The sequence below is a fragment of the Schistocerca piceifrons genome, chromosome 5, assembly GCF_021461385.2.
Source record: "Schistocerca piceifrons isolate TAMUIC-IGC-003096 chromosome 5, iqSchPice1.1, whole genome shotgun sequence".
NCBI lineage: Eukaryota > Metazoa > Arthropoda > Insecta > Orthoptera > Acrididae > Schistocerca > Schistocerca piceifrons.
Window position 1 is genome coordinate 477,300,958 of NC_060142.1, and position 27,287 is coordinate 477,328,244.

At 42.8% G+C, this 27,287-nt stretch overlaps 1 protein-coding gene across 2 annotated transcripts in view; it reads right to left on the bottom strand.

Moving 5' to 3' along the window:
- The window catches only part of LOC124798117, a 38,732-nt gene extending 11,990 nt beyond the window's left edge, over positions 1-26,742 (bottom strand). Inside the window, exons 1-2 of one of the 2 annotated variants that reach the window (XM_047261375.1) lie at positions 26,447-26,742; positions 21,128-21,522 (exon numbers count right to left, since the gene is read on the bottom strand). In XM_047261375.1, the coding sequence (XP_047117331.1) occupies positions 21,128-21,500 (373 nt within the window). In that variant the 5' untranslated portion in view covers positions 21,501-21,522; positions 26,447-26,742. The remainder of the gene's footprint in view (positions 1-21,127; positions 21,523-26,446) is intronic. The other variant, XM_047261374.1, reaches the window with a different exon arrangement.
- Between the last annotated feature and the right edge of the window lie 545 nt (positions 26,743-27,287).

The window sequence follows — 27,287 nt, forward strand, 5'->3', positions numbered from 1 at the left end:
TTGATATTCATACAAGTCGTTCTCTTATCTCCAAAGGTCTCTTTAATTTTCCTGTAGGCGGTATCTATCTTACCCCTAGTGAGATAGGCCTCTACATCCTTACATTTGTCCTCTAGCCATCCCTGCTTAGCCATTTTGCACTTCCTGTCGATCTCATTTTTGAGACGTTTGTACTCCTTTTTGCCTGTTTCACTTACTGCATTTTTATATTTTCTCCTTTCATCAATTAAATTCAATATTTCTTCTGTTACCCAAGGATTTCTACTAGCCCTCGTCTTTTTACCTACTTGATCCTCTGCTGCCTTCACTACTTCATCCCTCAAAGCTACCCATTCTTCTTCTACTGTATTTATTTCCCCCATTCCTGTCAATTGCTCCCTTATGCTCTCCCTGAATCTCTGTACAACCTCTGGTTCTTTTAGTTTATCCAGGTCCCATCTCCTTAAATTCCCACCTTTTTGCAGTTTCTTCAGTTTTAATCTACAGGTCATAACCAATAGATTGTGGTCAGAGTCCACATCTGCCCCTGGAAATGTCTTACAATTTAAAACCTGGTTCCTAAATCTCTGTCTTACCATTATATAATCTATCTGATACCTTTTAGTATCTCCAGGGTTCTTCCATGTATACAACCTTCTTTCATGATTCTTAAACCAAGTGTTAGTTATGATTATGTTGTGCTCTGTGCAAAATTCGACCAGGCGGCTTCCTCTTTCATTTCTGTCCCCCAATCCATATTCACCTACTATGTTTCCTTCTCTCCCTTTTCCTACACTCGAATTCCAGTCACCCATGACTATTAAATTTTCGTCTCCCTTCACAATCTGAATAATTTCTTTTATTTCATCATACATTTCTTCAATTTCTTCGTCATCTGCAGAGCTAGTTGGCAAATAAACTTGTACTACTGTAGTAGGCGTGGGCTTCGTATCTATCTTGGCCACAATAATGCGTTCACTATGCTGTTTGTAGTAGCTTACCCGCATTCTTATTTTCCTATTCATTATTAAACCTACTCCTGCATTACCCCTATTTGATTTTGTGTTTATAACCCTGTAGTCACCTGACCAGAAGGCTTGTTCCTCCTGCCACCGAACTTCACTAATTCCCACTATATCTAACTTCAACCTATCCATTTCCCTTTTTAAATTTTCTAACCTACCTGCCCGATTAAGGGATCTGACATTCCACGCTCCGATTCGTAGAACGCCAGTTTTCTTTCTCCTGATAACGACATCCTCTTGAGTAGTCCCCACCCGGAGATCCGAATGGGGGACTATTTTACCTCCGGAATATTTTACCCAAGAGGACGCCATCATCATGTAATCATACAGTAAAGCTGCATGCCCTCGGGAAAAATTACGGCTGTAGTTTCCCCTTGCTTTCAGCCGTTCGCAGTACCAGCACAGCAAGGCCGTTTTGGTTATTGTTACAAGGCCAGATCAGTCAATCATCCAGACTTTTGCCCTTGCAACTACTGAAAAGGCTGCTGCCCCTCTTCAGGAACCACACGTTTGTCTGGCCTCTCAACAGATACCCCTCCGTTGTGGTTGCACCTACGGTACGGCTATCTGTATCGCTGAGGCACGCAAGCCTCCCCACCAACGGCAAGGTCCATGGTTCATGGGGGGGTGCTTATGTTATACAGCTCAATTGGGATCACTATGCGTGTTTTTGCAGCTGTGGTCTGGTATTGCTGTTTCCATCTTATTGTTTTTGGGAAGAAAATGGTACAAGATCGACCTTTTACAGAGGAATACATTTTGTAAATTATCACTAGAAGCAGCAGGGAGAATGAACTTCTCCAATTGTGATGTTTCTTCGACAGAATCTCCAAGTACCAGTTGTCAGCCATGTACATAAGCTGGTATCCATCTAATTCTAAGAGAAATTAAAATTCTTCAGGATCTATCTACTGTGTCTGAAAGCGAGTGTGAAATGTTCGGGAAAAGAGCATGGTTTAGTGACACATTTGACTGAAAGTAAAGTGATTTTCATCCAGTGTGCATGTGTGACGATTCAGCCCTAGAACACAAATGTGGATCCTATCAGTGTCTCCGATTTGTAACATATCTTAAGGAGTATGCCATGAAGTTCTGGGACAGCAGCCGGATAATGTAAACTTCTTGCCATGATACTTTGACTAACAACTATTCACCTATCTTCAAGTGACTATTTTGCACTGTAGGCTGCTGGTTCACATCGCTAACTTTATACCAAAAACTGGTGCAGAGATGCTACATGAGTGACTCTCTGACTCTGTCGAGTTTTGTGCCTTCTATGAATATTGCTCCATCTATAGCGTGCAGGTGCATATGTAATGGTGATACATGTGTGCTCTTTGTTAGGGTGCGCAATTGCAGAGTTAAAATTTAGATATCAAAATTAGCGCTCTAATGTGTCATTGGTCATAAAATGTTTTCTTCCTGAAAAGATTAAAGATATCACCAGGTCCCATCTTTCACTAAACTTATTTCCACTGATTCTGAATCCCAGAAGGATCAAGATTTCCAAGGTACAATAATACATGCAATGTCCTGACGATGTTCAGTTATGACTGACTTACTGGTTTTCAAAAGGTGAGTGTGGCAATCATGTTCTACACCTCTTTCATGCACTGTACCTATTGTCTGACCAACATATAGACTGGGAGATGAGTCTTTGGTATTGACAGCTCAGTAACGTCGTCCGTTGTCTAGCAACCGCAGATAGCCAGCCAATGAAGAACTGCAATCTCGAGCAGAGAGCAAGAGCTAAATTGCCTTTCTGCAAAACTGACGCACACGTGTTGGAAGCATACTAGTAAGTGTCTCACGTGCAACTGGTCGTCCTTTGTGTTAATAGGCAAGTTCTTAGTTTATTTTGTATTTGTTGTTGTTAGTGTTTATTTACTTCTGTTTCCTTTTAAACAGTGCCCAGCGAGATGAGTAGTGCCAGCCCAACACATGAAGTGAAACAGAGGAAGAAAAGTGTGCTACACAGCCAGGTCTGCAAATCTGTGTTCAGTTAGGAACTACTTTGAAAACAAAAAGAAAAAAGGTGAGCCTTATTTCCTGTTGTTCAGCTGTTAAGAGGTCTGCAGCAGCAGCATTGAGAATATGCAAGAATACTGTTGTTACAATATGGAAAGAACAGTACAGCATAGACTGGGGCGAGAGTGGCACAGCAAGGCTGCATACCCCAGGAAAGAAACAGCCGAGGAAGGAGCGAGTGACAGCTTTGGACGATTTCCAGAAAGATCCCATTCGTAGTCATTCAAATGGCTATTATTAGAGAAGGCAACAGCCCTTTCTACTCACATCACTTCCGAACAATGATCTTTGCGAAGCAAATTCTCATTACGTACAGTGCTGAAAGACATAGGCTTCAGCTGGTCAGTGTTTAACGGACACAAAACATTGAGGGAAAGGGCAGATGTGGTTGCACTGCAGTGCAGATTTCTGCACAGAATCGTGGGTGTGAGATTTGTAAATATAGTGTGCATAGATGAAACGTAGGTTAATGTCAGCGATTCATTACATAGGGGCCGGAGTGATGGAACACCAGAGCGGACCAATGCAGTGTCTGTTGGAAAAGGAAGGTGAATTATTGTTTCACATGCAAGTACAATAGACAGTTATGTGCCAAACTGCCTGTTAACATTTCATTCAAAAAAGACAGGTGATTACCACGAAAAGATGAAAAGTGTGGTTTTTCAAAAGTTTTCGAAACATCCCTTATGTCGAATCTGACAAGTCCATCAGTGATCGTCATGGGCAATACCCTGTATCATTCCACTGTTCATAATAGGACACTTAACTTTGGAAACGAAAAAAGAAGATACTATTCAGTGGCTGAAACAACAAAAAGTGGATTTCAACAAAGATATGAAGAACGCAGAACTACTGAGAATTGTGATACAATAGAAACCGCAATTTCCTACATAAGTAGTCGATGAGATTGCCGAAGAGCACAAGCATGAAACTGTTCAGCTTCCTCTGTACCACTGTCACTTCAATGCCATTAAAGGGTTAAAGGCAAAAATAGAAAATTACATTGCTGTAAACAATAAAAAAATCATTATCTCTAAAGTTGAAACTCTGCTTGTAGCAGCTATCAAGTGACACGCGAGACATGGACAAAGATTGTGAACAGTACTGCAAGTGTCATCAAAGAGGCAGCCAAAAACAAAGGCATTGGGGAAGAAAGCATAGAAAATTTAATTATACAACTGGGAGGGAGCAGTGATAATTTGGGTAGTGCTGAAAAAGACTATTTTAGATCAGATTCTGACAGTAATGGTTGTATTTTTCCATTAGTATAACTACAACACACTCAAGAATGCAATGAGTGAGCATGCCATTGATTCATCATAATATTGTGAGTACCATCTTCAGATTATACTTGTTAATATACTGACAAATTAATCATATAGAAATTGTAGAACTGATTAATATTGATAATATTTAACAACGGAAACAAAAACTCTGAATGTACAACGATCTGAAAAAATAGTTTTCATTTATATTGCAAAGTTTGACAAATAACTTTGTGATATTTCAGCATATTAGATACTAAATAGCTCTTCCCAATTTTTCGAGATTATATATTACAGGTAGTAACTGTAAATAAATTCAAGCATACAAATATGACCCACATGTTATCGAAGCTTTTATTTCTGCTACTAGAGAATGCGTACAAGAAGAGACTGAGTGCGGAGTGCCGTAAGCCACATTCGACAACATTGGAGTCAGTCTGCCTGATCTGTCAATACCAATTACTTGCCTCACAGACTACAGGCTTCACCACAATGGCAAAGTACTCTGTAGATTCCAGTCCTCTGCAATCCCATATCATCCGAGAACAGTGTAGGTCTTTGTAGGCATGCAGAATTTACCAATGACATGTCTAGTGACAGTTAATTTTATTAATTTTTACATCTGAATTTTAGCTCCATTAGTGCACATTCTGACAGAGAGCAAGCATGTAGTACCATCATTATGCACGTGCCTATGCATCACAAATGGAGCAAAATTCGAAGATGGCGTGAAACTCTACAGAGGTCGCTCATGTAGTGGGTGCATTTGAGCATGTCTCTCCACTTCAATTTTTGGTATAAAGTTAGCGAAGTGAACTAGAAAACTCCAGTGCAAAACACACACCTGAAGATACCTGAATGGCTGTCGGCCAAAATATAATGGCAAGAAATGAACATTATCTGACTGCAATCCTGAAACTTCATGGAATGCTCTTTATACCAGGAAAATTGCAAGAATCACAGATCCTATGAAATCTACAGCACATTAAACCAAATGATTTCATTTATACATGAAAGCAACATAAGACAATCAGTACATTGTCAATTATCGAGGTGGAAAGAAAACGGGATTTCAGGAACAGTAGTTCTTCATTGGGACTTGTTTGCTTGTGGCTCGCATGAAAAAGCTAAAAATTAGTGACTACCAGTCTGGAGACACACTCTAGAACATTCCAGTTTTCAGCAAAATCATGTTAGTTTTGACACTGCTTCACTTTAGTAACAGTTCTGCCAGTTACGAAGAAAATGGGTCATTAAATATTAGAAAAATTGGTGCTAAAGTATTTACAACAGTCCACACTGCATTTCATTCATATTAAAAGATTTGCATTGACAGAAGCCTACTGGGTTGTTTAAAGAGCAAACACATTTCAGAAGTATATTCCATCCAAAAGAAGGTTTGCAACTATCACACTTCTTACATCTTGGGTTTTATTGTGTGCACAGGCACAACAATGGAAATATCAACTTCCACAATTTGGGCACACAGGGATGAGGAGACATATCTTATGCTGACATTTGGTATTTGTGTCCAGATCAGTTTCTTGGACTCCACAGTCATGGAACACCTGCATGTAGCTCTGTTCATAGGAACAAGCACAACATGCCAAAATTACAGGACAAAATGAAATGAAGAGAGATCCAGTTTGTGTCCACTGATATACTGCTTGCTATTAAGTGTTGCACTAAAAGCGAGGTCTGGATGTTGACCACTGAAATACCACAGAAAGTTTGACATGGAAAAGCCTGACAGAGTGGTGAAACAACCACAAAACCAGAATGTGTGTCAGATTACAATGTGACTGTACTGACATGCTACTGAGGTCAGTCAAATCAATGTGGAATATTGTGAAATGGTTGGTGAAAAAAAGTTTTTTGTGGTAGATACTGAAACTGCATGTTTTAGATGCAGGGGAAAAAAGCTAGTAGTAGAGTTTAATTTGTCCCTATTAATACAAATAATTACTGAAGCTTTTGTCATTCATCAGCTAAAGCCAACAAAGAAAGGCACTCTGATGACAAGGATCCACTACACTACACTGAGACACATCTTACAAATATTACTGAGAGTGAAAACTCAATGAAAGGTACATCAATGCATCAATGTGCAGTGTGCTGAAAAAACATGGCACGCTGGGGAACCCAGTACCAATACTGAACATGCAATACACCAACATACGCTGTGTCACATTTCACAGCTTATCGTTAACCACTTATAACTTCACAGGATATATTATGTTACAGTGATACTGCTCTTTAGAATTAAATAAGTAAAAAATAAAACAGACATTTTTAGTTTTGACAATGTTGGTCCAAAGCCAAAATCAGACAAGAGGATGGAACATATATACAACAGGAGTAAATGGTATTCACACACATAGACTCCCTAATTCTGAAAATACTCTCTAGATCAGATACTGTGCTGAAAAACACACAAGCTCCACAAATACAAAAATTAAGAGAGGCAGTATACACTGTGTCAATCAAACAAGATTATGCATAATTGTCTACTTCCAGCTCATAACTATTACTGGACACCTATGATTATGATTATGATGATGATGATTTTAGGTGAGGGGCACTCATCATCATGGTCAGTGCCCTGACAAAAAGTCAGTATGCCAATCTCTTGGGTGGTGGGGACGAAGGCTGTCATCACATGCAGAGCAGGTTATAATGTATTCCAAATGGCTTGGTCACATAGGGCCAATTCCTGAAAAGCCATTCAAAGATGGGTTGGACCACTGCACTAAATGCCAATGACTGAGGTGACACAGGTATTTTCAGTGCCTGTGGATCCAAAAGGATACGGCACCAAATCCAAAGTGGTGGTTCACCAGCCTCTGCACATAGACTCAGAACTGGGCTGGTCCAAAAGGTTCCAGTTGATATCCAAATGCCCTCACGGTAGACAGCATATAACATCTAGAGGTAGCAGGTATGGGCTGATTCATAGACCACGCTGCCATAATTTAAATGTGATCAAACAAATACCCTGTAAAACTGCAGGAGGCAGGACCTGTCAGCTCCCCATGTTTTTCCTCTGAGGCATTTCAAAATATTCAATGACTGGAAGCCTTTTGTTCATAGATCTTTCAGGTATGAGACAAGTTACTATCGAGACAAACAATAAACCCAAAAAGCGCGCGGTTTCTTGAAAACGTAAAATACTGTCCCCCGTTGTGAGCACTGATTGGTTAAAGCTTCAACGAACAGTTAAAATTGACACATGGCGTCTTCTCGAGTGAGAACCGAAAAGCAGTTGTCCTGGCCCAAATTTCCAGCCTCCTAATGGTCATCCGTAGCTGCCTTATCATCATTATAAAATCAGAGGAAGAGTAGGAGATTGCAAAGTCATACACAAACAAACAGCATTTGACAGAGCTCCTGATTGCAGAGGAAATGCCATTGATAGCGATGGCAAACAATGTGACACTGATGACACTACCTTAGGGGCTCCATTCTCTTGAACATAGCAGTCAGACAATTATTTGCCAACGTGATATCGAAGACGATGGTGCTCGAGAAAGGATTGGATAAGAAGTGGCAGGCATCCACATAGTCCCCACTCACGAAGTTGGTGAACAATGTTGTACCTCCAAGCAGTGTCATATGCTTTTTCAAAGTCAAAAAACACACAAACCAAATGGTTTTGGTGTAAGAAGGACTCCAGTGTTACCATCTCCAGTAGAATTAAGATGTCAAAGGTGAAATGGGAGCACCTGAAACCGCACTGGGAGTGGCTCAGGTGACCTCGGGATTTGAGCAGTCAGACGAGGCGGCAGTTGATCATGCATTCAAGTGTCTTACCCATATGACTGGTAAGGGCTACAGTCCACTGCTGGGGTCCTTGCCTGGTTTCCAGAATAAAATTAACATTGCCTCCTTCCAAATTGTGGGGAACTGTCCTTCAAACCAGATCTGATTGAAACAAGAAAGGAGTTGTCCTTTCGCTTCAGGGCACAGATGAAGCATGGTATAATGGATCTCATCAGGTCCTGGGTTAGTGTATCTGGTTGCAGACAAAGCCGATTCCAGTTCCCACAGAGAGAACAGAAGGTTGTAGATTTTCTCATTATGTGAGAAGAAACTGAGCTTCCTCATCCCTGCAGTCCTACAGAACACCTGAAAAACAGGAGCTTGTCTGGATGACATAGTGACAATGAAGCAACAACTTGAGCCATGTCTTCTGGCATGCCCACCAAGACCTCATTACTTGACAAGGCTGTAACGGGACATATACTGCCCTTGCCTGAAGTCTGTCTTATTGAGTTCCAAACTTGCGCAGTGGAAGTGGACCAATTAATGGAAGTCATGAATTCCTTCCAGGAAGCACTCTTCCATTCTTTAATCACTCGCCTCATATGTGCTCTCGCAGATCTGAAGGCATGAAGGCTTTCTGTAGTTGGACGATGTTTGAAGTTCCGCAGAGCTGTTCGTTTATCTGGCCTGATTCCCAATCGACAGTCATCATTCCACAAAGCTACAGGCCGTTGTCATCTGAGGTGGTTACTAGACCGGGGATGGACTCTGCAGCAGCCTCTTGGATCTCACAAGTGATATGGGCCACTATCTCTTGTGCACAATCCTTTTGTTCAAAAATAGCCTGTCAACTGTACTACAACCAATTTGCCCTTTGTGTCATCCATCTGAGTGGTCTCCTATCAGCCACCGTCCTAATCAGTAGGTGGATCCACACTATGTAAATCTGTAGCTACTTCCCACTGAACTGCGTCTGCAATAGCTGGTGAACAAAAACATGTCAATGGCTGAAACAGCTGTGGAAAAGTGTGTCATCCGACCCACGTTCGGAAGGAAGATATTCTCAGAATGGAAAAGTCGCTCTATCATCTGACCCCTGTAGCAAGTGGTAGCCAAGCTCCACAGCTCATTGTGTGCACCGAAGTCCCCACAAGAAGGAACGGGCATTGGAGTCCCCGGAACAGTTCTGTCAGTGCGTCTGCGCCCAAAGCACCATTAGGTGGAAGACCCAAAGAACACACCGTGTTATTAACAGGTACTAGAACTTTCACGGCAATTGCGTGTATGGTCGTGGTAGGAGTGACAGAAGAGGAGTGGCATCTGTCGTCAATGAAAACAGTCACTCCACCTTTAGCCCTGTCTCCAGTAATATCGTCCTTCCTGTATGCGTGGTAACCCTATGATGAAGGTGTGTTGGTGACTAAGATGCGTTTCTTGTACGCAGATGATGAACAGTTTCTCCTGGACCAGTAGCTGTAATTCTTCCAAATGTAAGTAATATCCATTGAAATCCCACTGCTACACAGAAGTCCCTGTGGAAGCCATTGTTTAGCAAAGGTTGTTCATGACTTTCTCCCACGGAGATGGTGACTTACTGAGGAGATCAGGGGGAACGTTAGCCAGTTCTCGGCTCTCTGGTTCCTCCGACTGGAAGTACGTATCCTCAAGAGCATAGTCCCCATCAGAGACGGAGAGACTTCACCAATCCTAAGGTTTAACTACCACTTTCTTAGACTTTGAACTACTTTTTGAAGCACATTTTTCTTTACTTATGGGAGGAGGTGGTTGCTTGGGTTGCGGGCACAGCTTAATTGGCATCTGATGGTGGGCAGTGGTATGTGGTTTAGTTGGTAAGCCCATTGCCAATGGCTTCCAAATGACTACTGTTTCAAGTGGAGTGTTTCTCCCACAGGTTCACTGACAAGTGTAGGTGCTCGTACTTGAATCTGTGGTCTGAGTTTGTGTGGAGGCATCACACTTTGTGACTGGCATCCTCGTTGTAAACCTTACACTTTATGCTCCACACTGTGTGATCCCTGGAGCAGCGTATACATTTCCGAGGAAATATGTAAGAATTGCTTGATTCGTGAGCTGAGCCTCTATAATTACCACACGTAGCCCTCCCATTACATCCTACAGTGGTATGACCAAATCTTTTACATTTGAAGCATCACATTGGGCTGAGAGCAAACGGGCGAACCTTAAAACGGATATGTTCAGGCAATTCTGAAGTATTAAATGTTAGAACAAATGTTGTCAATGTTTTCAATTTGCCATTGACTCTCCTCATACAGTTCTGCACTTGCGTTACACCCACATTTTTCTATTCTTCACGTAACTCTGCGGGATTCACCTCCATTATGTCAGAGCATGTAACCACACCCTTACTAAAGTTAAGAGTGTTATGCAACTCATTCTCGACAGGGTAGTCATCTAAGGCCACCATCCCAGAAGCTTAGATATTTGGTATAAATTAGCAGTTTCAACTAGAACTGTTCCATTACGAAGCTGTTTGACACTTTTAGGGACCCAGCAATACCTTGTGAATATAAAATGGGGAGACCGCCTTCAGGGTCCCCCTGTTCACTTGTTTACAGTGAAAGTGTTATGGCACAGTAATGCCCTGTTACTATGATTCCAAGACTTCTTTTTGGGAGAACTAACCAACCAAGCTCTCTTTGATGAATATGTCTAGGCACCACCTGACGGTACACCTGTCCCGTAAGTAGTAGTAATTTCATTAGACCATTTCCTAGGGATCCCACAAGACGTCAGCGAAACAGCCGTCAACCCAGGAAGAGTCCTGCATGCCTGAGCAAGCCTTATACAACAGGAGGGTGGCAGGTGCCCCAGAGGTTGCCCGCTAGAGACTGTTTTACCTCAACTGCCATTCATCTCATTAGCACGTAGCGCACCTTGAGATTGAGGGTTTTTTTTATAGGGGTGTGTACCTTCCTCACAGACCAGGCGGTGAAGCCAAGGTCCCCCATTCTCTGGAACTCAATAGTCCGACGCTGCGTCGCACGATGGTCACTGAAGCATGCCCTGAGCTTACAGTGACAGAGGGCTGATGGCACTTACCAGTCCCCAGTTCAGGAACCCTCGGGTCAACAAGCCCATACTCAGTAAACAAATGCTTCGACCCTGGGGGGTGGACATAAATAAAAAGTATTCGGAAACCTTTATTATTTGGTTTTGAATGCTGCCTATAAAAATGTTTGGAGTTTATGCTCAACTTAGAATTTCCTGGTACACAGACATCCCCCTTTCTAAGTTGTCTGCAGAAGAGTTTTTTTGTGCAGGCAGGCATTAACAGGAATGGTCTGACATTTCAAAGTCTACTGTGTTTATTTCTTTAGTTATGTACGGACAATAACATGTAAAACAAAGTATCACTGCAACAAATAAAGCTCAGTTGGAGATAGATAGGGACAGCAGCTTACAAAGAACATTGGTGAGGCTGATGGGCCGATAGTTATACACATCAAGTGGGTTTTTACCGGGTTTGAGCATCAGAATCATGGTGCTCTCCCACCATTGTGATGGAAAGATGACATTGCACCAGATACGGTTGAAGATGAAGAGGAGATGTCGCTTGTAGGCAGATGGGAGATTTTCTGGGCAGGCGTCTGTGGTCTTGACACCGGGGCAGTGACAGGATGATGGGGAAGTGGTCACTACCACACAGGTCGTCACATGCTCTCCAGTGGATAGATGGGAGAAGTCCTGGGCTGCAAATTGATAAATCAATGGCCGAGTAACTACCTCAAGCCACAATGAAATGTGTGGCAGACCCAGTATTTAAGAGGCAGAGGTCGAGTTGCAACAGTAAAGTTTTGACATCTCTGCCTCAGCCAGTAACCAGGTTTCCTGGAGGGCAATGCAGAAAGCAGGTGTAAAGCTTAACAGTTGCCATAGCTCAGCCAGGCGGTGGAAAAAACCGCCGCAATTCCACTGGAGGATGACATCATTGTGAGGCTGGGAAGGCATGGAACATGCAATGAGGCAGTTTATGCCTCAGGGTCACCTGCTGCCACCGAGTTTTTGCCTGAGCAGTCTATATCCATTTTGTCTGAGGGTCCAGCGAGATCTAGGTCCTCAGCGGATGGTAGAATCTCCACTTCATCCGCAGATGCAGGGCTTGGAGGTAGTGGTGGTGTGGGTGCCATCGCAATTCCCTTGGTCTTGGGGACCTTCTTTTTGGATTTCTCTCGCTGTTCCTCGAGTTTCTCTTGCTGGGAGGACTTCACTGATTCAGTCTCAGGGACTCAGGATGAGCGTGAAGCCCTGCAACCAGCTGCTTTTGGGCTCTTCAGCCACTGGCGGGTGTCATCTTTCCCACTAGCAGAAACCTGGGAAGGGAGTGACCCAAGGGACCGCTACCTATCGAGAGCAGCTGAAGAAGTTGTACGCTTCTCCAGCTTAGAATTGGGAACAGACATCCTCGATGGTTGGCGGGGGTGGGGGGGGGGGGGGTTGCTCCTGAATTTAGGTTGTGCAGGAGCAACAGGGAGGGAAGTGCCCCCCGCCATCAAGGGCGATTTGAGACGTGACTGGTGTTGGCAGAGCTGATGGGGCTAGAACTGGTGTGGCGGCAGTGTAAGACACTGTCATGTGTACAAGATGTAGGCGTTCAAATTTCCTCTTAGCCTTAGTGTGGGTCAGTCGGTCCTGGGTCTTTTACTCCATGATTTTCCTTTCTTTCTGGGGAATCCCGCAGTCAGGCGAGCAAGGCAAATGGTGCTCTCCTCCGCAACCGACACGGATGGGAGGCAAGGGACATGGAGTATTGGGATGTGATGGGTGCCTGCAATCTGGACATGTGATGCTGGAAGTACAGCGGGAAGACATGCGACCGAACTTCCAACATTTAAAGCACCGCATTGGGAGAGGGATATGGGGTTTTCATCACAGGTAATGTATCATCCTCGAAGGCCAAGATGAAGGCACTGGTGGCAACATGATTATCCCTCGGACGCCAGTGGACGTACCGAACGAAATGTGCCCCTTGTCGTTCTAAATTGGTGCACAGCTTATCGTCGGACTGCAAAAGAAGGTCCCGCTGAAATATGATACCCTGGACCGTATTTAAGCTCTTATGGGGCGCGATGGTTAAAGAAGCATCCCCCAGCTTGTCATAAGCGAGTAACACCCATGACTGTGCAGAGGATACTGTCTTGATCAAGACTGACCCAGATCTCATTTTGGACAAGCCCTCCACCTCCCCAAACTTGTCCTCTAAATTCTCAACAAAAAACTGAGGCTTCATCGTCATGACAGATTCCCCATCAGCTCTCAAACATACAAAGTACCGGGGCAAAAAAGAGCCACTACCATCCTTAGCTAGACGTTCCTTCCCTGGTGTGGCCACGGAGGCGAATGACTTGGGGCCATACTTCTGCACATTGAATTGAGCCCATGAACGGTTAGAGGCTGCTGGTGTTTTACCACCAGCAGGAGATGATGTACTACACTTCATCACGTGTCATCCACCCAGATGCCACCCACTCCGACCAGGGGCTCTTCCCACGGGTGCCACCTAACCGCAGAAAAGGCCACCTGGAAGGATGGCCATTGCCGAGAGTCCCAATGTCCCCAGGGGGATGGGCATCTACCCCTTACCGATGCCTTAGGGGTCAGGAGGCTACAAGCAAAAGGGTCCGCATTGCTGGGAACCAGATGTCCATGAAGGCACTGCAGAAGAAGATGTAAAGCTTAACAGTTGCTGTAGCTCAGCCAGGTGGTGGAAAAAACCACTGCAATTCCACTGGAGGATGACATCATCATGAGACTGGGAAGGTATGAAACACTTAATGAGGCAGTCTATGCCTCAGGGTCACCTGCTGCCATCGACTTATTTCCTGAACAGGCTATCTCCATTTTGTCTGAGGGTCGGGCGAGATCTACGTCCTCAGCAGATGCCAGAATATTCACCTCATCCTCAGAGCTTGTAGGCAGTGGTAGTGTGGGTGCCACCACAATTCCCTTGGTTTTGGGGGTCTTCTTTCTGGATTTCTCTCACTGATCTTTGGGTTTCTCTGCTTGGGAGGGCTTCACTGACTCGGTCTCCGGGACTGAGGGTGATTGCGAATCCCCACAACCAGCTGCTTTTGGGCACTTCAGCCACTGGTGGGTGTCATATTTCCCACTAGCAGAAACCTGGGAAGGGAGTGACCCAAAGGACCCCTTCCTAGCGAGACGAGCCGAAGAAGACTTACGCTTCTCTGGCTGAGAAGTGGGGACTGGTGTCCCCAATGGTTTGGGGGACAGTGCTCCCAGGGTAGGCGTTGCGGGAGCATCAAGGAGGGAAGTGCCCCGCACCATCAAGGAGGCAGGTGTAGTCTTTTAACTCTGAGAGCCGACTGGAACTCACGGAACTGATGGGGTTAAAGAGGAGGTCACAGGGATATATGGCTTGACATCACAATGGTAGACCATCATCTTGACCTTCTCAGGTAATGTCACCCTTGAAGGCCTAGATGAAGACACCAGTAGCAACCTGATTATCCCTTGGACCCCAATGGCCGAGCCGGACGAAATGAACTCTTCGTCACTCTTAAGTTGGCACGCAGCTCGTCATGAGACTGCAAAAGAAGGTCCCTGTGAAACATAATACCCTGCACCACATTTAAGCTCTAATAAGGCGTGATGATAACAGAAACATCCCCCAGCTTGTCACAAGTGAGTAATGCCCATGACTAGGCAGAGGATGCCGTTTTTATTAAGAATGACCCTGACCACTTTTTGGACAAGCCCTCCACCTTCCCAAACTTGTCCTCTAAAAAAACAAACAAAACTGAGGCTTCATCGAGGCAAAGAAGTCCATATCAGCTCTCGTACATACGACATACTGAGGCGAATAAGATTAGCTGCCATCCTTAGCCTGGCATTCCTCCTATGGTGTGGCCAGGGAGGGGAATGATTTAGGATCATACTTCCTTGCATTGTACTGAGACTTGGAACGTTTAGAGACTGCAGATATTTGATCACCAGCAAGTGATGACGTGATACGCTTCATCACAAGTCATCTGCCCTGATGTCACCCACTCTGACCAGGGGCCCTCCCCACGGGCACCACCCAGCCACAGGAAAGGCCACCTGACAGGATGGCCATTGCCGGGAGTCCCGATGCCCCAGGGCGATGGGCATCTACTCCTTGGCATACATGGGGAGTTAGCACTGCAGACATAAGCAGAATGATCCCTGTATAGTCAGTGGGCTACAACCTACAGGGTACATGGTGACCCCATCATAACAGACAGGCTACCGTGCTGGATGTGAGGTGCAAAGTATTCCATGGTCACCCAGGAAGGTGTCCTCACTTAAGAGATGGGGGATGAGCGGGACTGCAATGCCACGACAAGAAAGTGGGCTGAAGATCTCAATGCACAATGGACATGATGCACCATTTAAGACACCCTTCCCCAACTGGCCCGCTCTTCAGGAAAATTTTGAAAAATGGAGGTCAAACCCTAAAGGGGACCATCACATAAGGGCTAAAAGGTGTGAGACACTTTTAGTCGCCTCTTATGGCAGGCAGGAATACCTTGGGCCTATTCTAACTGCCAGGCCCGCAGGGGGGGGGGGGGGCCTGAACAGCAAGCAGGTGGTGAATGGAAGAACCCTCCTTGGCAGCTGCATCACCAAGTTCATTTCCCTGGGTCCGTATGTGCCTTGAGACCCAGCAGAAAATTACATCCTTGTCCTGCCTCTGCAAGAGATGAAGCATGTCTGGCATCTCTTGCACAAACCTATCTGCTGGGTACATCTGACCAACAACAAGAAGGGTCCTGTGGGAATTTGAGCGGGAGAATTTCTCACCATGACGCTATTTCATCTTCTTCAGTGCCCACAGGATAGTAAACAATTCCAAATAATAAAATGAAAACTGCTCTAGAGGCACTATCCTGAGGACAATGTAGTGAACACAACAGAACAGTGGATAAAATCCCCGTGCTTAAACTAGTCTGTTTAAACGGGAATAAAATCCGGGTGGCAATGTAAAATCTCATTAAATTTTATGTTAAAATATAGTCTGGTGTACAATTCCTGGTGCAAGTGTCAATCTGAAAAGTAACCTGGGCCTCTGTAGTAGCCAGGGGAGCGTCGTATGCCACCCGTGACTTTGGACCACCTGTAGTAACTCAAAGCTCTCTCTCACACAGATCCCTCCCTGCCTATGGACAATGATGGAACAGTTGGTCCAATGGTAACTGTGCAATGGAGATGGCTGCTAGCAATTTTGGAAAGGACCAAGGCCTATTAGCTTGGCATGCCATGGGGAGAAGACAGCGAAGGCTCACCAGCAGCCTCTGCACACAGGCTAGAAACTGGACTTGTGTGGTAAGCCCCTGTTGACAGCCTAATGCCCTCTTGATGAAATGCATCCAGAATTTTGAAGTATGGAGGCCACACTTGCAACCGTACTCCAGCTGGGCTGCACAAAGTTTTGAAGTTGGATCAAACGTGCCCTGTCAGCTCCCCAGGACCTATGACTGATGAGTTTAAGGATGTTTAAAGCCTTAAGAACTTCAGTTTTAGTTCTTTAAGGTGTGGCAGCCCCATTAGCTTCTCATCATAAGTGAGGCTTAGATATTTCACATTTTCCTTAAAAGTGGGAATAGTATCCCCACTTTTTAAATGGGTGCATTAAAACGAGAGCAGGAGTGATCAAAACCCACAAAAACAGTTTTCTCCAAAGTGAATTTAAAACCTGTGGTGTTAGATCATTCCTCCAAACACCTGATCATCAAATGTAATTGCAGAGTAGCATTAGCAACGCTGGAGGATGTACAGGAGATGGAGAAGTCATCCACAAACACGGAATACAGTACAAGACACTGTATTGTGGACATAATACTGTTGATCACGCATCCAGACTGGATGTGTCCCAGAGCAGCTAATGCCTATTGCTGGAGAAGGGCATTAAGCCCCAGATTTATGGGCTGCCTTTCCACACTTCCCATAAGTCGCTTCACACCCACAACTCAGCACTCTAGTACCAAAACACTAGCATTTGTAGCAATGCATAGTGTAAGGTATGTAAGGCCTATCCCTAAGTAGGAGGAAAGCATTAAGGCAGTCTTACAGTACTAAAGATCACAATGAAGATGATGATCTTTATTATCCCCCCCCATGAACCACGGACCTTGCGGTTGATGGGGAGGCTTGCGTGCCTCAACGATACAGATAGCCGTACCGTAGGTGCAACCACAACGGAGGGGTATCTGTTGAGAGGCCAGACAAATGTGTGGTTCCTGAAGAGGGGCAGCAGCCTTTTCAGTATTTGCAGGGGCGACAGTCTGGATGATTGACTGATCTGGCCTTGTAACACTAACCAAAACGGCCTTGCTGTTGTGATACTGCGAACTGCTGAAAGCAAGGGGAAACTACAGTCATAATTTTTCCCAAGGGCATGCAGCTTTACTGTATGGTTAAATGATGATGGCGTCCTCTTGGGTAAAATATTCCGGAGCTAAAATAGTCCCCCATTCGGATCTCCGGGCGGGGACTACTCAGGAGGACGTCGTTATCAGGAGAAAGAAAAATGCCATTCTATGGATCGGAGCGTGGAATGTCAGATCCCTTAATCGAGCAGGTAGGTTAGAAAATTTAAAAAGGGAAATGGATAGGTTAAACTTAGATACAGTGGGAATTAGTGAAGTTCGGTGGCAGGAGGAACAAGCCTTCTGGTCAGGTGAATACAGGGTTATAAATACAAAATCAAATAGGGGTAATGCAGGAGTAGGTTTAATAATGAATAAAAAAAATAGGAGTGCGGGTAAGCTACTACAAACAGCATAGTGAACGTATTATAGTGGCCAAGATAGACACGAAGCCCATGCCTACTACAGTAGTACAAGTTTATATGCCAACTAGCTCTGCAGATGAAGAAATTGAAGAAATGATGAAATAAAAGAAATTATTCAGGGAGTGAAGGGAGACGAAAATTTAATAGTCATGGGTGACTGGAATTCGACAGTAGGAAAAGGGAAAGAAGGAAACATAGTAGGTGAATATGGATTGGGGCTAAGAAATGAAAGAGGACACCGTCTGGTACAATTTTGCACAGATCATAACTTAATCATAGCTAACACTTGGTTCAAGAATCATAAAAGAAGGTTGTATACATGGAAGAATCCTGGAGATACTAAACGGTATCAGATAGATTATATAATCTTAAGACAGAGATTAAGGAACAAGGTTTTAAATTGTAGGACATTTCCAGGGGCAGATGTAGACTCTGACCACAATCTACTGGTTATGAACTGTAGATTAAAACTGAAGAAATTGCAAAAAGGTGGGAATTTAAGGAGATGGGACCTGGATAAACTGATTAAACCAGAGGTTGTACAGAGTTTCAGGGAGTGCAAAAGGGAAAAAATGACAGGAATAGGGGAAAGAAATACAGTAGAAGATGAATGGGTAGCTCTGTGGGATGAAGTAGTGAAGGCAGCAGAGGATCAAGTAGGTAAAAAGACGAGGGCTAATAGAAATCCTTGGGTAACAGAAGAAATATTGAATTTAATTGATGAAACGAGAAAATATAAAAATGCAGTAAATGAAGCAGGCAAAAAGGAATACAAATGTCTCAAAAATGATATCGACAGGAAGTGCAAAATGGCTAAGCAGGCATGGCTAGAGGACAAATGTAAGGATGTAGAAGCATGTATCACTAGGGGCAAGATAGATACAGCCTACAAGAAAATAAAAGATACCTTTGGAGAAAAGAGAACCACTGGCATGAATATCAAGAGCTCAGATGGAAACCCAGTTCTAAGCAGAAAGGTGGAAGGAGTATATAGAGGGTCTATACAAGGGCAATGTACTTGAGGACAATATTATGGAAATGGAAGAGGATGTAGAAGAAGATTAAATGGGAGATACGATACTGCGTGAAGAGTTTGACAGAGCACTGAAAGACCTGAGTCGAAACAAGGCCCCGAGAGTAGACAACATTCCATTAGAACTACTGACGGCCTTGGGAGAGCCAGTCATGACAAAACTCTACCATCTGGTGAGCAAGAGGTATGAGACAGGCGAAATACCCTCAGACTTCAAGAAGAATATAATAATTCCAATCCCAAAGGAAGCAGGTGTTGACAGATGTGAAAATTATCGAACTATCAGTTTAATAAGTCACAGCTGCAAAATACTAACGCGAATTCTTTACAGACGAATGGAAAAACTGGTAGAAGCCGACCTCGGGGAAGATCAGTTTGGATTCCGTAGAAACACTTGAACACGTGAGACAATACTGACCTTACAACTTATCTTAGAAGAAAGATTAAGGAAAGGCAAACCTATGTTTCTAGCATTTGTAGACTTACAGAAAGCTTTTGACAATGTTGACTGGAATACTCTCTTTCAAATTCTAAAGGTGGCAGGGGTAAAATACAGCGAGCGAAAGGCTATTTACAATTTGTACAGAAACCAGGTGGCAGTTATAAGAGTCAAGGGGCATGAAAGGGAAGCAGTGGTTGGGAAGGGAGTGAGGCAAAACGAGGATAATGGAATGTAGTCTAATTAATACAGGTGATGCTGAGGGAATTAGATTAGAAAATGAGACACTTAAAGTAGTAAAGGAGTTTTGCTATTTGAGGAGCAAAATAACTGATGATGGTCAAAGTAGAGGGGATATAAAATGTAGACTGGCAACGGCAAGGAAAGCGTTTCTCAAGAGGAGAAATTTGTTGACATCGAGTATAGATTTAAGTGTCAGGAAGTCGTTTCTCAAAGTATTTGTATGGAGTGTAGCCATGTATGGAAGTGAAACACGGACGATAAATAGTTTAGACAAGAAGAGAATAGAAGCTTAAAAAAGTGGTGCTACAGAAGAATGCTGAAGATTAGAAGGGTAGATCATATAACTAATGAGGAAGTATTGAATAGGATTGGGGAGAAGAGAAGTTTGTGGCACAACTTGACTAGAAGAAGGGATTGGTTGGTAGTACATGTCCTGAGGCATCAAGGGATCACAAATTTAGCATTGGAGGGCAGTGTGGAGGGTAAAAATCGTAGAGGGAGACCAAGAGATGACTACACTAAGCAGATTCAGAAGGATGTAGGTTGCAGTAGGTACTGGGAGATGAAGGAGCTTGCACAGGATAGATTCGCATGGAGAGCTGCATCAAACCAGTCTCAGGACTGAAGACCACAACAACAACATCTTTATTATTCCTTCGTACCCTTTCCTCCACATCCACTGACCCCTGTTTGAGTTCTGAAATGTCCATGTCCATTATATCACGGCAAGCGATCACACCCTTGCTTGAGCTGAGGGTGCCACACAACTCAATTATGTCATAGTCACCCAATTTCTCTAACTTCCTAAGAAGTTACAGCTGCTCTGCCCTGTTAGTCTCGACCAACAAGGAACCATTTCATAACCGCTTAATATACGCTTTTCAAATATTCCCTCCTTTATCTTGATCACTAGAAACACATTCTGATTCACACCTCCTTGAGCCCCATTACTAAATGTAATTTGATTATCAAGAGGACAGGCCTCTCATTCATTTGTATGTGTGGGTGTGAGTACTCCCAGATGGTACACCCATAATGCTGAGAGTCCGGTTGTGCATCTCAGTCCCACGTGTAGATCGGCAAATAAGAATCCGTTCAGCCTGAGTCCCGCTTGCCTGTGTAAGCCTTATAGAACTAAGACACGACAGGTCCCCAAAGTCAAGTGCTAACAACTGTTCCACATCAATGCCCATACATCTCATCAGCATGCAGCATATCTTAAGATTCAGTATTTTTTTTAGAGAGGTTTCCACTGTCCTCGTGAGCCAGGCAGTTAGACCAAGATCCCCGATCCCTGTGAAACACAACGTTCCACCAATATGCCACAAAGAGGTCGCTGAAGCATGCCCAGACATTATGGTGACAGAGGACTGGTGGTGCTCACCATTCCACAGCTCAGGACCCCATGTCGCAAACGAATTCTTCTAGAGAAACCCTTCACTTCATTAATCCAGATATGAATATTCATCAATGACAATAACAACTATGTGGACAACATGCAATACTGTTTTACTATAAAGAACATTAAGAGATATTCCATACCTTGCCCTGGTGTTGGTGAATTATCATGTTTCCTTATTCTTTTATCACTAGAAGGTTTTTTCCTTTTTTCAGTCAAATTATTAGTCGTCGGAGTTTCCACACTTTCCTTTGCTTTTTGTGATAATTCCTGTGGACTACTCACTTCAACATCGTCTATCAGTTTTACTCTTTCAATTTCTTGTTCATCACCTCTAGGTACACGCTCCTCTTGTGTATCTTCATATTCTTCAGACTCACGCGTGTCATTCTCTCCCAACTCATTCTGTACAGGCACCATCTCCGCGTGTGCATTCTGAACTTCTGCCGATGGAATAGGGACGGCATCTGTTGTTAATGTTGCTGTTTGTGGCGCGGATTTACCTTCAGATGTCATTTTATTATCTTATCAATGTCACCTGCAAATTAAAAACAGCAATTAATCTATTTAACAGTTGTATTTAGAAATGCCTACCTGAACATTAAAATTCCTTAACAATACCAGTAATCCCTTACACAAAACAGTTTAATACTGCAAAGTAAAGGTAAACCTGTTTACCAAAATTTCACAGTTGGTGTTTCACTTTTGTAAAAATCGTCCCTCTTTCTGCTGTATTAAATATGATTTGGGCACTATATTCCATATTACCTGTCTGGATCAGCTCCTCCATCTTAATGTAGGTATACTCTTTTAGTTGATTACTCAATCAATATGAATAATACAGAAAATGAAAGATTACATACATACTTGCAGGGTTAGTAAGTTAAGCTGTCCACCTCACACATTCTCAGAACCACTTAGGATGTCTTAGTTCTGTTTTGACCCACATAAAAGATGTATAGTCCCTCTCTATAGCTATATTACTTACAGAGATTTGATATCAACTTTGCATTTCCAAATGGAACCACAGTAATTTCTGCTGTTGCCATAATTAGACATGAGAAAAATTTAATGACATTTCACTCTTCAAAATTTGGTTATTAGTTTCAGAGTAGTTACAACATTTAGAACTTAGAACTTACTTCTTTCAGGTATGAAAACATTGATGTCCTATGTGGAAGTTTGTGATTTCACTTCCAAACAAGGAAACACTTCAGACAGAATATGGAGGAAACAGTGCAGAACTGTCCCAATACCGGCATACAAGAGGGACAGTGGAAATTTAGCTTTCACTCTGTCTGTTGTTCACGTGTGTCAGGTGCTGGTTCGTTTGAAAACAAATTTCTTTCGCAAACCAAGAGAAAACTACATATGCCACTTCTTAATGCAGAATAACAGACAAGTTGTATTCACACAGGTATCTGGACAGATTGTGTCCAACATGCCCACCCAAGATCATCTTGCAGATATTTATTTAAGATACTTGGGATATTCACAGTACCTTCACAACACATATATTCATTTATGAAATTTGTTATCAATAAACCAATCCAATCCAAAAAATAATAGTGAAGTGCACAGCTACGACATTAAAACAAAAGATGATCTTCACTATTCTTTGGCGCAGGAAGGGGTGAATTATACTGCCACAAAAATCTTTGGTCATTTGCCATATACATGGAACTACAGTAATTCATAGTTAGAAACGAGACAAATTCAACATTTCACTTTTCGAAATCCGGTTATTAGTTTCAGAGTAATTACAACATTTAGAACTTACTTCTTTCATACTGGCACATTCCACAACATTATGAAATGTTGTATTCATGACCTATGGAACAAGCATTAATGTAATATACTGAAACGGCACTGGAACACCACATGAGGGTAAGGAGCAGGCCTGAATTAAGCAGAGTGAACAAAATAGATCCTCTGGCACCTTTTGCTCATAATCCATATGGTAGGTCCAGAGAATTAACAATTGCCTCTGGAATAAGGCAGCCCAACACTGTTTGGATTTTGTGGGCATATAGCTTCCATCCGTATCATGCTGCTTCACCGGCAGATAACCAGCAGCATTACAGATGAGGTATGGAATTCTGTTGCTCAGTTCCGACATAACATCTGGACATAAGATTCCTGTCTTACCAAAGATGTTAACTTTTCAGCTCACATACAGCTGAATGTAAGAAACATGCATTATTGGATCATTGAGCATCTGCAGCTGCTGAGGCAAGTTGAACATCAGAGGCAATGGAGTGTGAATACCTGATAGAGGGTTACTGGGGACTACATGACCAATTCTTAATTCATTGCAGAAACCTTGTCCTATGTCTTCCAGTTGGTGTATCAGTCCAAAACTTTTCCGGGTCGACAGAAGCGTCCGATCCCACGCGTCTGCTTTGACCCCTGACGTAAGGGTGTTGTGTGTGACGTCATGACGGCGCGGAGTTTGGTTTGAGTGTGGCTGTCTCCAGTTCTGTTTTATCTTATTTTATTTACTTTTCTGATCTGTTCGTTCTATCTCGTGAGATTTTTTTTAAATTTAAAAACTCTTATTACTTATTTTAATTATCTGTTTCCTCCAATTTCTGTTTTAGTTTATTATATTTATCTTTCTGATCTGTTCGTTCTATCCCGTGAGATTTTTTTTTTTTAAAAAGACAAAAACACTGATCAGCTACTGAAGCATCTTCATCTTCTATGGGTTGCAGGGGTTACGACCCCTGGGGAGGTGGGTGGGTATTCATGCATGGCTCTCTTCACTTACACGTTGTAGCTACGCAAGGCGTCTAAATTTGTTTATATTTAGTTTGCCCCCCACCCAAAACACCCCATTTCCTGCGCTTGTCCCGTTAGTGTCATTAGGCTTCTTGTGGAAAGTGTGTGTGTTTGTTTTTGTTTCCGCCATATTTGTGACGTCATGGGTCAAAGCAGACGGGCGGGATCGGACACTTCCATATTTCCACTTTTCCCTGCTTTTTCATTTTTGTAAGTAGACTCTCTGAGCTGCATCAAACTGGAATGCCCCAGCAACCAGAGGCAAAAATTCCATACAACAATACTAACGTCTGCATATGATAGCTGTCAATTTCATGTTAAATACAGATAAATCCTGTGTTTTTAAATATTGTAATTTCAACTAAATTAGTAATCTGATTTTGAACAACAGAGTCCAGGTGGACTGCCTGGGCTTTGTGGACAGTAACTGAGATGGAAGAAGCAGCAAAGAAACAACTCAACAAACTGAATACTACAGGAAATTGGAAACACCAGAAGGCAGCTTGCAACAGATGGATAATTTAAATACCTAGAAAAATATATAACACGAAGAAACAAAGGCAATGAGGGAATAACAGAGATGTTGAAGACGATGACAGCTGTGTGTACGGCCAGAGAAGTATGCAGTAAAAAGAATATATCTACAGATACAAAGCTCAGGTACTACAAGGCAACAATGATGACTTCGGTACTACATGCACACCTGAAACAATAACACTAGGAAGACATAGCAGTGAATAACTACACTGGGACCTACAAAAAAAGTTGTGAAAAATGGATATAAGGACCTAGGGAAGAACTGTATTAGACCATGACACCCAAATCAGGAGAAAGACTGAAGGGGGCTAAATCTGCCTTGAAATTTGTTCAGGGTGAATATGGACGGAACTGCCAAGAGTATGGAAGACAACAGACAGGTCAAGCGAAAAGAAACGAACAAAGCATGTTGTTGAATACTGGAAGTACTGGTAGCAGATGAGGATCAAGGTGGATGGGATGGAAAGCTGGAGAATCAAGTAAACACTGACTAGTGTGACAAAGATCAAAGATATGAAAAAGAAAGTCAAGTTGAGCAGACAAAAGAGGATACTGATCTGAAAAGAGAAGGCGAAGAGAAGGAAAAGTATGAATGGGTACTGAGAGGAGAAGAGGAAGAAACAATCCACGATAGGCTTACCTGTAGACTTTCAGAGGTTGTAATGAAGGAAAAGAAGAAGACATTCATATAATCCAGAGGGTGCCAACTAGAGTAGTCACAAGAATAAAAAGTGAACACAATGTGAGCCATCAATGAGTATAACACCATACTCCGTACACTCTAGTTTTATCACAAAATAGATCAGAAAAAACTAATAGCCACCTCTACACAGAAGTCATTTTCCATATACACCGTAAGTGTGCCAATAACGCTGTTAAAATGATGGGTAGTTGCTTGTTAGCAAACCTACTTTATTTGGGATAAAAATTCTTACAAAAGCCCAATACACTCAACTATTGGCTCGAGTGTAATGATCGACACGTCTTGAAATCTTGACTGTGGTCATGGAGCGACATATAGCATAGCCTAATGTTTGCGTTTGTATCTTATTTAAATGCACTTCGACACACTGAAAGTGCTATTCATAATAAACACTAAAGTTGCAATGTAAATTCAGAAAACAAAATGCAAGGGGGTCCACTCTAACGTCTACCCAACTACTTCATATTAATGAGAATTAATAAATTAAGTAGCCCCATACCGCCTGCGTATATTGCACGTACCAAAAGTTTAATAAAAAATCTGAAGAAATGTGGTGTCGGCTGCTAAACACAAAACTGAATATGAGTCAACAGTATGCATTTTCCAACTATCACCGAGTAAATTCCCAGAATGTCTATTAGGTCTAGGACTAATGCTGGCTGACCCAAACAGTGTCAACTGTGATGCAAACCTTTAAATTCTTAAAAGTACATTGTTTCTTTTCATAGGTACACTAATCCTCCTGTACGTCCAGTAATCACGGAACAATTGGTACGACTCAATTGCCTTTTGTGTAGCTTAGTAAAATTTACCAATAGCAAAAATTTATTTAATTCTACATTCTTATTGAACATGTTACTTTCGCTACACGGAGCATGTAGTATCGTGCAGATCGCACACTTTTTACGATTGTACCGTATCTTTATCAGCTTAAAGAACTAAAAAATCAGAAGACAGTCTGAAATTATACGATATCCTTCGCCCACGATATCATGATAGTAAGCGAAATCTTTCATTCCGCTAGTGGTGTTTCTAAGCAAGATTTTGGGAAATCAATTTGCAACAAAAATATTATAACTATCCATCTATGCATGAGTGAATCAATTCTGGCGAGCTCCAACTAAAAACTGATGTGAAAAGAGTAAACCAAACGCTGATACGTTAATATGTAAGCACCCGCATCCTGGCATAAATAAATGTCTTCTGGGTAAAGGGCTATCTCACAAGGAGGAGACACCACTCACAAACATAATGCTTCATTTCTCGATAGGCCAAACTCAAAAACAAGAAAAAAAGGGAACAATCATTTTCTTCTAATAATGTTATAATATTATAAAATCCGATGCCACAAGCGGATGTAACATTTCCTGCTGGTTTAACTACTCTGAGTAAAATATTAATGTTAGAGGTTAATACTAGTAACACTTCTCATGAATAGTACCGGCAAGTTATCACTTCGAATCCTTGATGATATTCACTGTTTAACGCCGTATTGCACTGCATCCACCAAACATTTAAAAACACTTCCCGCATTCAAACTTGTTAACTTCAAATACACCTGTTTGCTCCCAAAGACCTGTTTCTATCGCAGCAATCTGTCACAGCCACCTGTAGATGGCTCTGCTTACATCCAGAACAAACCAATCGGAATCACCCGTTGCATCCTCTTTATGAACTGCACAAACTCGACAGTACTTCACGAAAAACTAAGCAGTAGCCAGCGGGCTGTTGCGCATGCGCAGACCTGATGTGTATGAGCAGCGTCTTTCCCCGACTTGCGTCTGGCGAATCGCTGGTCGCGATGCTGATTGGCTGAAAGTTAAATTCATGACGTCTTATAAGTTATACACTATACAGTAGCCAGAAGCAGCATCGCGACCACTGGGTCGCGAGACGCAAGTTTCCGCTTGCGACCTGTGTACTAATAGTTCTGACTGTAGTCTAAAGTTTAAAAAAAATCACATTTCATTCGCAAGTGAAGTTATTTAAGCGCTATTTCCTTATATATACTTGAAATTCTGATGCACTGTAAAGTTTTCCTGTATGGTTTTATTTCTGTGATTTGACTTTAGATTTCCTATCAATCCAACGCGAAGAGCTCTCTGGGTGAACGCTTCGAGAAGGAAAGATTGGAAACCAAGCAAGTACAGTAAAATATGTTCGCAGCATTTCAGGGAGGAAGATATTCATCGAACATCAGTTTCGTCAGTCCGCATGAGGGAAGATGCTGTAGGCCTACCATCAATTTTTCCCGCCTATCCTCCTCACTTGCAAAAGGTTCG